The sequence below is a fragment of the Parambassis ranga genome, chromosome 14 (genome assembly GCF_900634625.1).
Source record: "Parambassis ranga chromosome 14, fParRan2.1, whole genome shotgun sequence".
NCBI classification, from domain to species: domain Eukaryota; kingdom Metazoa; phylum Chordata; class Actinopteri; family Ambassidae; genus Parambassis; species Parambassis ranga.
In genome coordinates, this window is record NC_041034.1 from 12935956 (window position 1) to 12952788 (window position 16833).

Here is a 16833-nt window from a genome sequence, read left to right on the forward strand (position 1 = left end):
TTGTGTGCGAAGTGTGTTAAGACATGACATGGTCTGCTGAATTTCTAGTTGCACCAGTAAAAACGTGCCTCAAATGGGCGCTTCCAAAGACTTCCCCCAAGCCAAAGAGAGAGAGAGAGATTGCGTTTTCATATTTTTACACATGCATAAAGTCAGAAGGCAGCAGTGGACTGAGCACACACAGGTGGAGGATGGGAATGGGTCATGACCAGGAGGAGTTTGCTCTGAGTGGACTTGAACGAGCTGCATTGTTTTAGACTCCTGTGATTTGGATTATGCTCTGCATCCTGATCTGTGGCTCTCAACGCGTCCACTGAGTTTACAAATTAAATCTGGTTTGTTTTTTTTATGTTGGTTATTGCATTCTTTGATGAATGCGAGCATCGTCATGTTTATCAGGACAACTATTCTCCTTTACTGTGTGGTCTCACTTTTAAAGCTTGTTCGATGCATGGAAAGTGAAATCTGCTTCCCTGTTAGGCTGGATAACGATGACAGAAGGGATTTTGACAACGACGTGGAAAACCTGAATGGAAAATATGTCCTGAAAATACGAGCTTTCCAGCAGGAATTGGTAATCGATTTACACCATGACTCTAATTTCATTGCCCCCTCCATTTCTAACCAAGATGCACCGTGGCTCCCCAACACCGATGTCCCCACTGAACTGAGCCAGTGTTTTTACTCCGGATATGTTAACGCTGACCCATATTCTTATGCTGCTTTAAGCCTCTGCAAGGGTTTGCAAGGTGCATTTGGTTTTCAAGGCTGGGAATATTTTATCAGACCGGCACAGAATGACACCAGAAGCGCAGAGAGTGCGCACATCATCCGGCGCAGAACCAGCAACAACCTGAAGCTCAGTTCAACCTCCAGGTGCGCAGTGGACAGTGACATAAGCGTCCAGGTTGCGCAGTCCTTGGAGAAATACAAGCAACTTACTGACTTCAACAATGTGACCGAGACGATGCTGAAGAGGATGGGGAGAACCAAAAGGTTCGCCTCAGTCCCCAGATACGTGGAGACGCTCGTAGTGGCGGATGAGTCAATGGCACAGTTCCACGGAGATGACCTGAAACACTACATGTTGACACTGATGTCAGTGGCAGCGAGGCTGTACAAGCATCCAAGCATCCTTAACTCCATCAGCATCACAGTTGTGAAGATCATGATCATATCCGAGGAGGACAAAGGACCAAAGGTGTCCGGGAACGCAGCTATGACGCTGCGTAACTTTTGCACTTGGCAAAAAAAGATGAACAAAAACACCGACAAGCATCCAGAGTACTGGGACACGGCGATTCTTTTCACTAGACAGGTAACAAAAAATGTTTACGGGAGCTCACCTTACAGGATTAAACACCAGAGGGGTGGGGGGGGGGGGTTATTAAGCAAGCGCAATTACGCAATGAAATGTAGCGCCATTGCGCACAGACGTTATTCATTCTGCTAACATTCTGTCACTTTAATATGTTATGGCGAAAATAAGACAACTCAATATTTATACATAGTGGATGTTTTATATGACCCCACTCAAAAATCTGTGATGTCAGTTAATGGGTTTGTTCTACAAACACACTCTCCACCTGTGGTGAACTCACAGAGCAGGCTGTCAGTCCACACCAGCCTCACAGCTTTGACAGAGAGGAAATTACTTGTGCTGAACAGAGCACTAGCCTTGATTGCACTTCATGGATCCTTGGAGGGTAGTTTTATAGACTTGGAACAAACCTTCTCTTTGCACTCCCAAATATTTGTCAGATGACACAGGGTCAGAGATGAAGTCACTGCTCTGTGCATCCATGGATCATTGTGATAAATGATCATTTAGTTCAAATTTGAAAACCTGAAAGAAAGTTTACAAAACACCCCAGTGAGGTGTAGTTACTGAGAGAGATATTGTTTCAATGTGTTGTCAAAGTGTGCAGTTTTACAACCTCTACAATCTTTAAAAAGTCAGAGGTGTTGAAGTACCTTTAGGCTAGAGTCACTATCAAAACATGATAGGTAATTTTGCCAGACCTCAAAAACCTGCAACTTTACCAAATCTAACACAAGTCAGTGCCCTCAGGGATTCACTAGTCGGAAGTGTCTTGTTTCTCTCAGCAGTTCTCCTCCAGCTGTGGGTTTTCCAGCCCTGCCCACTGCCTTGCCTGCTCCTCGTTAAACAGGCCCCCAAAGGGAGAGATGGAGAGGTGTGGAGTGGGGTAGGGGGTTCCTATGTGCATGTCAGAGTCACATCACTCCACATTTTCGCCCCACCTGCTCTCTCTGAAAGTCTGAAGTCTGAAACAGGGTGCTCCTGAGGGGCAGCTCTGCACAGCTGTATGCAGTCAGCCTGTACAGTCGCATCTTTACAACACATTCTGCAGTCTGTCATACACTTCCTCTATCATTCAAGGGTATCCTGTGCAGCTCAGAGATGGTCAGCATTGATGTATATACAAAGTCTAGATTGTTACCAGATTTTGGTTTTGTCTGCAAAGATGATGTTTTACGGTAAACTGCAGGCAGTTCAGATGACCCAATTCAGCTGGACAGGACCTGATGTGGATGTAATTTGCTATATAAAGCAGAAACTATAAAGACGAGCACTAAGGAATTCCATCACTGTTTCTGTTAACATCTTGCACCAAAAAGTATGACCTAATATCACAGGTTTGACAAACCATAAGACACATGCTGGATTCAAAAGAAGCTGCATTTTACTAACCAGAAGAAGAAGGCCAATCTAAATTCTAATTCTAGTGTGTTAAAAACAAATTCCTACTGAGTGGTTTTCTTGTATACAAATTACAAAGAGTAATTTCCCCTTCCCAGATCTTGCAAGGCTTCTGCATGCATGTTTCCTGAAAACAAAAGTAGAAAAAAACATGACATAAATCAGAAAAAATGAATCAGATGCTGTTATTTATTTTTTGTTTACCATTGCTTTCAGTGGTCATTTTGTGGCACATTCATTCTCTGCTGTTACCGGCCCACAAAGTAATTTAGTAGTTTTAATGAAGACCAACTCAGTGTTGTCCACAGGCAACTGTGGTTACCTTTAAAGTCTTTAGTCAGCATGAATTCTGTCTAAAGAATGCTGCACGTTTACTCAGTTCATTAACTTACAGAGAATGTTTATTGTACGAGAGCAGCCAAAAGATTAAACCTAACTGTAAATCTGTAAATTTATGCTTCCCCTGGGAGGGAGGAGATGATTGTAGCTGAGCACATGGCTTGTTTGCCTTTGCATGATAGATAATGGGTTGGGAAACAGAGGAGTTCACCGAAATATGTCTGGATCTCATAAATTCTGTGATACTGCTGTATCAGATCTAAAAGTAAAGCTTCTTTTTTTCCTAGACTTTTGTGTCCAAAGGTAACAATTCAAACATCAATTTAAAGCTGTGTACACAAAATAAAATGGAAATATTTCTTCACTTAGGTAACCTTGTTTTTTTAATTGCAGACACAAAAATACAAAGATAGATGTCAGATGTGAGAAGTAGGTCACGGCAAAGAACAAACTCATTGACACTGCTGTTTCTGCTCCCCTGTTTGTTCTGCAGTTCTCATATTTTACTCATAAATGGCCAAATGTTCAAATGTTGTCTCCGCACATGAACACATCTGGACTGGATTTTGCACTGGCCAACAATTGCGGTTTTGTGGTTTATTCTAGGAATGATTTGTCATAGCACTCGAGGTCTTCACTTGGCACTGAAGTTTTATGGTTGCATTCAGTGCAGCAAAGGATTGCAGGGAACTGTGTCTGTAACTGCCACAGGGTTTATGGGTATGCAGAGACAGTGCTGTTTAGGGACCAGGCTGATGGGGCGGTTTGTTGCAGCGGTTACTGCTGATGTTCTCCTGTGATTAGGAGGTTCAGCTCCAAATGGATACCGGCTAAGATTGGCTTTTAAAACCCTGTGGCATAGAAATAGGTCATCTGGAAACTCTGCTCCGGCATGGAAATGTTATGGTTGGGGACAGTCACATTACCTCATAAGAAGAAGGTGTGCTCTAAACACTGTTGCCCACTAAAAAGATTTAAAGACTGGGCAGTGGAATGTTACTTAAAATTATTGAATCTTTTTCCAATCTCTGAAATGTGACTGCAGTGACAATAAGGTCCACGTTAAGGATAATTTAATAACCATGCTCTTGTGAGCTGAAACATTGTTTCTGTTTGTATTATAGTCAGACATGTTAATTGCAGAGGTCTGGGAACAAGGTGACATCACTAGAAAAAGCCAGACTGGGAAAGAATCAGGAAAGGTTGCAGACAGATTTCAAACAGACGTCAATGTGGAAAAGAAAACTGAGACAAAGATAAAAAATATAATCCAAACTGGTCACTTTACACATCTCATCTTCTACACAGTACGAGTGTTTCCAACTTTTCTATGCTTTGGACACTTGCCCCAATGCACTCTGTTTGCTAATGCTGCCCAGATAACAGTGCATCATAAAAGTGATGGAGTGAATTAGGGCAACTTCTTTGCATTCCTTGAAAACATACTGCTCCTCCAAGCACCCCAATCAGCACAATGTTATCAAGTAACCCCAACGAGTCCAGGTCCCCTTGCTTTAAGCTCTTGAATGAAAATATCCTGGATGACTGAGAATCTCCAATGACATGATGCTGTGTATTTTGACAAAGTCTAACAATAGCTTATCTATGTGTTTAACCTACAGAGAATAAGCGTCTTTATCTGTGTCTCCCCTCGGCTGTAAAGCAAATTGCAGCTCACCATGCTTTTTACCTTTTTGTATATAACCCACAGAGCAGAAATACATGCATTCAACAAAATTGCCACTGAACTCTTATTACAGGTTTTGGTGCATGTTCAGCTCTGAACAGCTCACATGTACTGATGTAAAATGTTTGATGTCCAGGACTTGTGTGGAGCCTCTACCTGTGATACTCTGGGTATGGCAGATGTTGGCACCATGTGTGACCCCAAGAGGAGCTGCTCTGTCATCGAAGATGACGGCCTACCTTCAGCCTTCACCACTGCTCACGAGCTTGGTACAGCAGTCATCCCTCTTGTTTCCTACAGTGTGGTCACATAATCACAGATAAAAGAGTACATCTGACATCTCTGTTTCCTCTCTTGGCAGGACACGTGTTCAACATGCCTCATGACAACGTAAAGGCCTGCGAGGACGTGTTTGGAAAACTGCAGGACAACCACATGATGTCTCCCACACTTATTCAGATCAACCGCACCAGCCCCTGGTCCCCCTGCAGTGCAGCCATCATCACTGAATTTCTGGACAGTGGGCATGGTGAGTTTCAACGACCACACTGACCCTAGTGTTTGACTGTAAACACCCTCAGAAGCCAAAGTTAAGAAAAACTATTAAAAATCGTAGGGTTGTAGTGGTTCACAAAGATGTAGTTAGTCACATACTGCAATTAGTGTTTTCACAGTTGTGTGTTGTCCATACTTTCATCGTGAAAGAGCAGCCTTCTACCACATTTCTTTAGGTTAACAGTTTTCTTTTTTTATAGCATTGTAGTGTAAGTGAGTGGTTGAACTTCAGCGTTAGACGACATGCTTCAAATGTCACATCTTGCCAAACCTCTGTTTGTACCATGTTCATAGACAAGACTATTAAAAGCCAGAAAGAAATTCATTCATTTGGATGCGGATTGTTTGCCAAACAGGCCAAACCACAGGACTTGGCCTTGGAGCAATGCTAAACTTTTATTTTAAAACTGCCCCCACATCTGTCCTTAATTACAGGGCTTGTTCTTGGGAGAGTCACCGCAGTGGTTTGGACTATGAGGTGTATCTGCCCAGTGTTTCCCATGCAGGTTTACTCCAAATAGAAAAACTTTTTTGCCTCTTTCTGTCAAAGAAGGGTCTGAAAGCAAAAGGCACATAAAAGTTATTTTTCACTATGTTACAATCGTGTGACTTAGTTCCTCCTGGCCATTTGTCATAAATCTAGACTTTAAAAAGCAGTAGGGAGAAAAAAAACATGTTGCCACATGTTTAAGGCAGTACTGCATCCACAATCGTTTGTAACCTGTTCATCACACACACACACCAGCAGCAGCTATTGTTTTCCATGATTGCTCTGTGGAGAAAGAATAGGAAGGAAGAGGTGTAGTTCAGCTTATTCAGTGCAGAGTGACTTGTTTATGCAGCATTGCTCTATCACTGTTAATCAGTGTGTTTCTTCTGCCAAATTTGTGGTGGAATGGGAGGAAACAAATTTGCCAGCAGTTCCAGCTCATTCACTCACTGCCTTGGTGTGAATCCACCGCAATACAAATGGCATAATAAACAGTTCAAAGTTGGGGTACCCAGTTTTTTTTTTACAGTGAACATTGTTTCGTTTGGATGTAAAAATTCCCCATGTGGGTGAGAAGTTGCATGTGCTTCTGATGGATAACAACCTCCTCCTGGAAACCTTTTTCATCCACTGATGTTGATCTTTTATGTTTCCATTGAGCACCTACTCGTCAAAATCTTCCTTATTATGAGCCTGTTCCTGGAAAGGTTTCCGTGAGACCTTTGTTTTAAGTGGAGGCCTTTGACCTTTGCACTGTTTGCTAGCTGCATTTCCAACTCTAAGTCTGAATGTGGGGTTTTATCCATGCAAGTCAAGCAACAAGGGTGGGATGGAAAAGGACAATCTTGTGGGTTTTTAAGGGGGAATTTGGGGATGGCTGGGTGTATGTGTCTGTGTGTGGTATGTAGCATATGCTGCATGCAGAGCATCAAGTTGTACTCTTACATCAAAGAGCCCAAATCACAAGGGCAATGGCTGCTTACTGTGTCCAACCCGCAATCCCACCCACCCACAACACACACGTTTAATGAGAAGGATGCATAAGTATAGATCGCATTGTTTTTCATGTATTTGTATATTTCAGGGAATTATTTAGAAGTTGCATCTTTAATAAAAGGGGGGATATGTGTTTATAGCTGGTAAAAAAAAGTCATAAAACTAGAGGAGGCAGCTGGTATTGCTTTAGTTGCTTACTGAGCCTTCTTCTTCTAGGGGAATGTTTGCTCGACCAGCCTCAGAAACCACTAGTCCTTCCTGATGTGCTGCCAGGAGCATCTTACAACCTCGACCGTCAGTGTGAGCTTGCTTTTGGAGAAAACTCCAAGCCTTGCCCCTTTATGCAGCCACCATGCAGTCGTTTGTGGTGCACAGGAAAGTCCAGCGGCCATTTGGTGTGTATGACCCGACACTTCCCCTGGGCAGATGGCACACAGTGTGGGGACGGACAGGTCTGTGACCGAGGGGTCTGCTCTGACAAAGAGGCCCAGAATATGAAGGTAAAACTCACCCACAGACTTAGGGGTTGCATCCTAAAATTAGGATGTGATTAATAGTTTTTTTTCCTTTTGTATTTCCAGGTGGACGGACGCTGGGGCAAGTGGGGCCTGTTTGGTACCTGCTCACGCACATGTGGAGGTGGAGTCCAGCTGTCTAGAAGGGAGTGTAACAACCCAGTTCCATCAAATGGAGGTAAATACTGCCAAGGGGTTCGGGTCAAATACCGCTCCTGCAACCTGAACCGCTGCCCTGACACAGGTATGAATCGCTCAAAACACAACTATGTCCGAAGACATTTTTTCCCCTGAGCATTTCCACCTCTCACCTCCTGTACCCTCCCACCTCTCTGTGCAGGTAAGACCTTTCGCGAAGAGCAGTGTGAGAGCAGTGGTCACAGTTTCAACACCAACCGTATCACACATTCTGTGGTGTGGGTACCCAAGTACTCTGGAGTATCCCCTGAGGACAGGTGTAAACTCATCTGCAGGGCTAATGGCACTGGCTACTTCTACGTGCTGGCACCTCGGGTAAACAAGAACTACATTCGGTTTGCATGAAAAAATGTGAAAAAAATCTGATAGGGGCTCGAACAAAATATCTTTAGATATATTATATTTAGAGGTCACGATAATAATCAAAAGAGCATTAATATATATGTCAGCAGCTGCCTCTGGTGTTGTTGCAAAGAGCAAAGGAAGGAATGAAGGAGATGAGGTGGACTGTTAATCTTTTTTTTAGATAGCAGGGTGTGGAGTGAGCCTGAGCAGCAGTTAGACAGAGTTCACACTTCACTCCATCATACCGGCTGAGGAGGAGTAGATAACAGCGCTCAGGGGACACGTAGCTCTGAATCATCACAAGGCAGCTGGAGGATTTATCCAAACTCTGAAGCAAATTGAGGACACAGCACTTTGAAAGTGAAGTTTACTTTAAAACATGAGCTGGAGTTTGGTTCTTTTGGTGTCAGCACTCTGAGATATGATTCATCTTCATGAGTGTCTGTTGTGGTGCTTATAACCGCATTCTGATCAGAAATGTGACCTTATCGCCACCAAAAATGCAGTATATTAAATCATGTTAATTTAGTTTTGAAAAATGCAACCTCTTTAGGACAAAAACATAACAGGTGATTTGATGAACTATGTCCATTAACAAAGCATCCATGGACCATTATGTTACAGGGTAATTTAATTTTTGAATGTGTCTGGGATTGAATGATTTGTCATGTCTGTTTTCACTGGCTTCAGTGAAACTAATCTTGAAGTGTGTCTGAACACCTCAGGTTGTTGATGGGACTCCATGCTCGCCAGACTCCACAGGAGTGTGTGTCCAAGGGAAGTGCATCAAGGCTGGCTGTGATGGCAAAATCGGATCTACTAAGAAGTCTGATAAGTGTGGTATTTGCGGAGGTGACAACAAGGGCTGCAAGAAGGTATCGGGACTCTTCACAAAGCCTGCGTGAGTATTACCCCAATCACCATACAGACAATGTCATTGTTCTCCCCATGGTTACGTCAACCTAATAAATATATTTTCTGCTTTATCATACACTCTCACTGACTGTAAACGGTTTGCATGCAGGCATGGCTACAACTTCGTCGTCATGTTGCCGGTGGGCGCAGCAAACATTGACATTCGTCAGCGAGGCTACAAGGGAATGATGAGTGATGACAATTATTTGGCAGTCAAGAACAGTGAAGGCCACTACCTGCTCAATGGGAACTATGTAGTGTCAGCTGGTGAGAGGGACATCCTAGTAAAGGGCAGCCTCCTGCGTTACAGTGGCACAACCGGTCTCTCTGAGACCCTGCAGGCTGTAAAGCCCTTGGAAGAATCCCTCACTGTGGAGGTGCTGTGTGCCGGCAAGATGACACCTCCTCGTATCCGCTATTCCTTTTACCTCGCCCGTCAAAAGGAGGACAAGATTCAGAAGAAGGAGCATGTGAACTCTCACAACAGTGTCCTGGCTGAGGACAGTGTTACGAAGAAAGAAGCAGATCTGAAGAAGTCTTACAGCAAGGACGATTCAACTGTGGGGAAATGGGTATCCACAGGCTGGGAAGAGTGCTCTGTGACCTGCGGCCATGGGCTCCAGCAAAGGTTGGTGCAATGTCTGAGGCCGGATGGGAAACCAGGCTTGGGCTGTGATCCTTTACAAATGCCCTCAACCACCAGGGTTTGTGGTGACCCATGTCCTGAGTGGTATATTGGACAGTGGTCGCCCTGTTCCAGAACCTGTGGGAAGGGCTTTAAGAGACGACCACTGCACTGCAAAGCCGACACTGGGCATCTTCTCCCAAGGGACCACTGCACTGGCCTTCGTAAACCACAGGAGCTGGACTTCTGTAACCTAAAGCCATGCTAGTGACTTAAACCAATAAACTGCACATGTTTTAAATGGACTGAATTGAATCCACCTGCAAGTATCCCACCATGGATGTCAGATGCAGATTTTTCCACCTGCAGGATCGAACTGTTGGAGGATGACGGACACTCTCTTGGAAGAACAAGAAGAATGTTGGAAGGAAAGTCAGTGCTGGAAGATGATTTTCACTGCCATCACTCTGACTTCAGAAGATATTATCCAGGTGTTACTCTGAAGGCAAAATAATATAACAGAGGGTCAAGTTTACCTTTGGAGTCTGGAAGCCATTTTATGTCATAATATTTTAACTGTGCAAGCTTCAAAGTTTTAGTTGGGCCTTACAAATAAAAAAAGTCAGCTTGTAGTCCAAAAAATGACACCACTTAACAAATCAGGACTGACAGGTACAAATTTCTAGGATGAAATCTAATGTCCATGTGCTACACAAGAGAACAACATGCTTTAGTGGCCACATAGTAGGTGGTAAGGTGATTCTGAAACGAAGCAGATCATCATCAGTGAATTACACACTGCCGCTGCAGCGTTGCTCATCTAATCCCCATGTTTTCTGCTGTTAACACCTGCAGTCAATCAAAACTGATAAAACATTGGATAGCGTTTTTAAACATGTTTTATTCCTAAAACCTTCACAGAAATAAACAATAATGGTGCAACCAGCATGAATTGTAGGAAATGAGAAGACTTCCCCTTTGATACTGTCATGGATTGTTAGTTGGAAAAAAGACAATATGGAGTGAATTAATGAGTGAATTCAATAGTATTCCACATAACCCTGCCTACTCTTATTGATGTATCTTCAACAGCCAACAGTCTCTCCTTCCAACCAGTAATGTGCATCTCTCCTCCAGTTTTTAAATTGATGGCTAGTTAAATGGGATTTAACACACAGAGAAGTCATGTGTCACAAGCTGTGGTAAAAACCACAAATACGTTGTACATGACGTGTTTAAACAATCTTCCAAAAACCTTTATCAGAAAATGCTACATACAACAAAAGGCCTAACTTGGAACCTCCAAACATAACATGCCCTTCACATCCCATATCATTCAGAATTTTGTCATATTTCAAATACTAGTGTACTGAGAGGATTCATAACTCATGAGCTTAGCATTGCAATGCTCCTCTGAGATGTACTTTTAGACTGATGTCATACATTCAGACTGGGTTCAGTTCTTGACTCCTCTGTTCAGCATGTTTGATCACCTCCTCCTTTTGACTTCAACAGCAGTTCATAGTGTTCAGCCAGTCATGAAGCCTGTTAAGTCTTGTCTGTCTGGCACAGTTACAACCAACATAATTTATTATCAATGAAACGACGAAGCACAGAGGGAATGTGTTTTTCTGGATCACCTCGTTCATGGCCAAAGAGCCTGAGCCAAGCTGTTCTTTATAGAGATGCGATTAAATCCTGTAATCCATTATGTTTTATTTTAAAAGGGGCAATGATGACCAGTCCAACAGACACCTACAGGATCAACCCTACATCAGTTGGATTATTATTTTTTTATTAACTTTTGCACTTTGTATAGCAAAAGAAACCAGTGACCTACACAAGCTGTACTGTATACTATGTATACATTTATTCAGCTCTGTGCAAAAATATTGTAAATACTTTTTTTTTTTACACAGACATTTGTATCTGTCTTTGACTTCAGTATATTTATTCCAAAATAAAGCCATCAGTTAACAGTTGTAACTGACACTTTGCATTTTTTCGGTGCTGTAAGGATATCAGTGTCTTACATCTTATTGTAGTCTTTCATATGCGTACAGTTGAGTGCACAAGAGAACTGATTGTAGAAACTTTGAGGGATATTGTAAATTCCTGATTCTTGCAATGAGGAAACCTTCAACAGGAAACCTTCCCCACACAGAAAATGACTGTCATTCTAAAAAAGCTGTCACTTTATTTATCTCATACTCTCAAGCCTCATATTATCCTCAGGTGAACTTTAGAGGTCACTTACTTGTTCAGAATGTGATTTGACATTGAACCTTTACAGAGCCAGATGAAGTGAATAAAGGGCAGGTGGACTAGGTGTAATTCACATGGGTTCAAGTGTTGTCCTGAAGAGCACTCAGCTTGGCAGCTTCCCACACTGAATCATCTCATGTGGGTATCTCAACAGTCTTCTTTACTCCACAAAGTGGCGACTTGCAATTTTTACCTGAAAGAGGAGTACACAAAAGTTACGGACCCCAAACTTCCTGCATAATCACTCAAAGAGGTGAACTGCACATGCATATAGTGAGAGCTGTATAACTCATCTCCTCCTACCTAAGGCCACATTCACCTCTTAAAAAGCTCCTCTAGATATTTAAAGCATTCATTATTCTTTGCTTGAAACATTGTATGCCAACAAGAATGTATGAGGCAGACAGGGGAGGGAAGATTACAGAATCCATGCTGAGCAAATTTATAGGTCAGCATTAAAATTAAACAGAAAGAAGAGAAGAAGCAGATGAAGTGTGGACTATAAAAAGTTCTCTGCTTCCTCTCAGTGAAATCTCTGCATTAATTACCAGCACTCACATCTGTAGCTACAGAGAGAGTGAAGGTAAAGCTTTGGGTGGCCAGCGTGCCTTGTAGCACTTGACTATTGCCTATAAACTCCACTTTGCCGTGCATTTGTTTCACGGTCAACATTTCAGACATGCAGTTACGAATTGTTTCCACCGGTTGTGCAGTGATGTGGACTCATTCTCACTGTCTGTGACCAGTCCAAGAATGCAGCTGCTGTGTGCTGAGGTGGAAATTTTGAATTGTGCGATTTTGACATGATGACTTATGCATGTCTGACTGTCTGGCTCAGAGAAAGAGGTCTGAGTCTGTGGGCGGTCTTGTTTCAGACATTTCTTAAACTTATTAAGAAAGAAGCGATATGTCAAACAAAAAAAAAAAAAGCTGAGACGTCTGACCTACATAAGAGCAGATAGAGGAAAAACCTGGAGGAGAGCCAGTGGAAATATTTATTTATTCCCCTTGTTGCCTCTTGCTTGGGATTATAGTCATATCTAGTTGCAGGTTTGATGGCTTTAATTGAGCCAGACTCCTTATCAAAAGAATGTTTGGTTATAAAATCTCTGAAATCAGACAAATATTGTTTGGGTAGCCCATGTTAAACTTAAGGCACCGTCTTTGTGCAGTCTGCACACTTATACTAATAATAGAGTCATACTAATGTTTATAGTCAAGCGGGACGTCCTGCTGCAACCTCATCTGTATTGAAATATATGTGTGTATACAGTTTTTACTGAAGGAATCTATATACCTCCCAGTAAAAAGCTTATCATGTTGGTAACATAGTTATGTTCAAAAAAAGCTAGGTTGCTCCAGACTTATCCATGAGGTTGGGCTCATGGTTGACAGCCATCATTTTTACTCACTGTTCAGGGTTTCACAAAAAGATCACTTTTTAAAAAACACCTGCAATAAGCCTCACCACCATTTTCTCCACTAGAAAATATATATAGACATTTCACATGTCAGGTTACTAAAGAGCTGTTCTGTCTGTGGGACGCTCTGACCGACACTATGTTTGCAGTGTTAGTCTGCCTAAACTCCAAATACAGGCAAAGAAGTGCAGTCCCAGTAACGATGAGGCAGTTATAGAAGCAGGAAGCTTGCCCTAGGAGCTGCGCTCACCTGTCATTACCATGTTCACGCCCATAATTATACTTCATTTTAGATTCTCATACAAATAAAACAACATAGTATATTTGTCACAAAGGGAGGACTTATCAATAGACACCATACTATAAACATTTCTGTTGTTAAGTCTATTTTAACATGAGAGTCTATGGGAATTGGCTCACTTTTGAAGCCAGCACCTGTAGGCTGAGGGGTAACGCTTGCATAGGCTTCATTTGGAGTCGTGAAGGTCACCACTTGGTCTGGTCCCACATTAGGGACACTTTCAGATTGATTTAGGACTTGTGTAAAAGCATGACTACTGCCTTTATTTCAGTTTAATTCCTATAATTCTTTGCTTGAACTACACACAAAAATTACAACACTGGACAGCAGTGCAGAACCACAAATTCATGCAGCAGGGCAACACTTCCTGTTAAAAAAACAACCAATTTCTCTACATCCCTTTTTCATTCTCCCAGTTACCAAGGAAGCATTAGCGAGACTATTATAAACTATTATGAACTGGTGAGGAGCTAAGTGTCAATAATTAGAGGAGGCCAGTGACAAATTTACAGTGTGGCGTCGTCTGTCTCATCAGCAGAATATTTTTTGCTTTTGCAGCTATTGCTGAGTCAGACAGCACACCACAGACACTTTTAAAGGAGTCTCAAAGAAATGCTTTGTACGTAGTCCTCGTGATTCTGAATGGGTTCATGAGCCACATTAATGCGCATCTCTGAGGAGGTCTGCTGACTGCAGCAGAAACAGGATCAGTCTGAAAACAATAGTGATGACAGAGCCACAGCTGACCTCTGCTCGTGCAGCACTAGTCCAATGATTCAGCTTAGTATGGCTGAATTAGAGTGCATGCCATTTGGTGACACGTTCAAGTGGTGAGTGCAGCCTCGTTAACCACAGAACACTGAAAGTGTAACCCTGTTAAACATTAATAAAACATATTTTTTAAAATATAGATGCATAGTTTGGGGGCCTAAAGCAAATGTCCATTTGAGAGCCACCCTGAAATATTGAAATAGTATTTCTGTATTTTCTTCAGGGTGCTCTCAGAATATGATGTGTCTATGTACATCCAAATCGAGAGCTGTCTCCTTATACTCAGCAGCAAGTCAAGCATGTTTCCTGTTGACTCCACCAAGGCTGTGGTTTGCCCCTAATTCTGTTCCTGATCTTCCAGGACAGGATTTCAAGGCAGAGACGAGGACTGGATTGTGTCCAGTTTTGGGACCACAGGATTGCTGCTATTTGCAAATGATGCTGTGGTGGTTGTGACTTCCTGCTCCATGCACCAGAATGGTTTGCAGTGAGTGTGAAGCTTCTCTAAATCAGAGGCCTTGTTGCTCTGATAGACACTTGCAGATGGAGAAAGTCTGGTTCAAAAATGATGGTAGAGGAAGTATGGACTAAGCTTTCTGTTATGGTGAGGAATCCTCTGAGCTGCAAAGCAAAGCTCTCAGTTCAACACTCAAGCTACATTTGTACCTGCTGTCTATGTGTCTGAATTAGGTAGGGATCAGGAAAACAGGGCTACTTGTAATCTGCTGCCTTAACAAGTTAAATCCAAGTGAGCAGCAATGTTGTGTAATCCTAATAATGGTGCAGAAGGGCTCTCTGGTTGACTGATAACCTTCTATGTTCACCTGTTGCTCTACCCTCACTTTTGTCTTTGCTTAAGGGGAAAGATGAAGATAAAAAATGGTAAAGATATGGCTGTGTCAAATCTAAAAAGGCTCAACTATTCCGTTTTCATCTCCATTAAGTTATGTTCTAAGGTGAACATTTTTAGGCCAAATCTGTCTGTGTTTTAATAGCTTTTAGAAAAAAGATAAACTCCAGAAAGCAATTTGCTGCAGGGAGCAGTTTGGAGATGTGAAGACAGATAAACCCCTGAGTGCGGTGTGAGCTTGTTTGTGTGGCATGTTCTTTGTGTGATAGGGTCGCTGAGGACATTCCTCTGGCCAGAGCTTGATTTTTCTTAAATCTCAGAGCATTTAAGAGGAGTAATTAGCACTTTCAGCATTTAGTGTCACAGACTGAATGCAAAGCTTTGATAGCTGCTTAAACAATGTAGACGGTTTAAACTTTATCCATGAGACTCAGCCCTTGCTCATACAATACATCAGACACTTCAGCACATAATAGTCTTTTACCTGTTTGCAATGGGAATGAATGGAGTAGTGTTCTTTGATGTGAAACAATGACGAAAACAAAGAACTGCCAAATGGCATTTCACATAATCCATGTTATATCAGTATCACTCAAACAATGGCAGCAGCCTCCAGTTTCAGCTTCAATGGGCTGTTTTGGGTGAACAGTGAGTACTCATATTTGATCTAAGAGAAAACAAGAAAAAAAGTCTTCATTAAGATCCCTTATTCAGCATTTCTTCTGAATAATGTTGGGTGCGTGGTTTTGACTTGAGAAATGATGGTGGGAAAATGAGGATCAAGGTCAGTCTGCGTCTCCAGTCAGCCTGGAGAACAGTGTAATTAAATGAGAGATGGAGACAATTATTTTTTCTCTCAAAAATAGGCTTTTTGTTTCTTTTTTTAAATCATGTTGGCATGCCTTAGATACATTTCTCAAGAGTCTGAATTTTTTGTGTCTGTTCCTGTTGTTTCATCTCCTGTACACTATTTCACAAGTGTATCAAAGGGGAATCATTTGTGCAATGTATACAGAAGCTTTTATTTTGAAAAAGCAGATAATATCAGTGTCCTGTGCAATAACTGTTAATATGTAAACTGTGTTTTTTGATTGAGTCTATTTTATAATGTATATATCTTTTTATTGGTAGTCTATTTTATAATGTATGTATCTTTTTCTTAATGTATTCCTTGCTGTCTGTATTCCGTTGCAAAAATTTCCCCTTTGTGGGACTAATAAAGGTTTCTTAATCTTAATCTATACACCATTGGTTTCAATAGAAGAAAGTCATGTTATACAGACAGTACAGCTGTATGAGAAATAAATCTAAGCATTAGACCTAAATCTGGGGATTCATATTCTGTTTACTCTAATCAAGAGGTTTTTAATGTCCCAGAAAGAAGATGGAGATTAAGTAGAACCATGTGTGTCTTTATGAGAGGGGCTGTGGTGAGTATGCAAAAGTGGGAGGCTTGTTTTAGAGTTCTGACATTTATTCTTCACACTATAATTTGGATCACAAAGACAAACCCAGGCAAATGAAAAACATGGCTTCAATCAAGAGTCTATACACAAAACTGAGAGAGCAGGACACAAGCTGGCCACTCACAGTCTTACTCATGAATGTTTTTGGGTGGTCTGGCTGCTCCAGGTCTTTTGTTTAGCATATCAGAAGGTGTTTTCCCACTGCAGGAACTCACAGGCTGTTTAGGTGCAGTCTACACCTTTGTGCATGTTCCCAGTGTTGGTCTTGTTGGAGGTTTTTGAGGGCAGTTTTTCTGGGTAGAAAAAGTATAAATGGGCAGCGTGTCAGCTGGTTAAATTCAACACTGCATTGTCCCTTTGGAAAACACAGAG

General features: G+C 42.0%; 1 protein-coding gene across 1 annotated transcript; it reads left to right on the forward strand.

Annotated features, from left to right (window-relative positions):
- The first annotated feature begins 173 nt into the window (after positions 1–173).
- On the forward strand, positions 174–11324 carry LOC114446415 (A disintegrin and metalloproteinase with thrombospondin motifs 15-like). Its single transcript, XM_028422052.1, has 8 exons — positions 174–1318; positions 4885–5017; positions 5110–5277; positions 7006–7289; positions 7371–7548; positions 7645–7817; positions 8573–8748; positions 8872–11324. Exons 1-8 carry the CDS (start codon positions 371–373, stop codon positions 9653–9655), a joined length of 2844 nt encoding a protein of 947 aa, XP_028277853.1. The 5' UTR covers positions 174–370; the 3' UTR covers positions 9656–11324.
- Positions 11325–16833: the final 5509 nt, after the last annotated feature.

Bases quoted from the DNA above. Each gene is read 5' to 3' on its own strand.
- LOC114446415 (XM_028422052.1), top strand. From the start codon at position 371: ATGAATGCGAGCATCGTCATGTTTATCAGGACAACTATTCTCCTTTAC. The intron at 1,319-4,884 runs GTAACAAAAAAT...TTTGATGTCCAG, and splicing joins CGATTCTTTTCACTAGACAG to GACTTGTGTGGAGCCTCTAC. The intron at 8,749-8,871 runs GTGAGTATTACC...GTTTGCATGCAG, and splicing joins GGACTCTTCACAAAGCCTGC to GCATGGCTACAACTTCGTCG.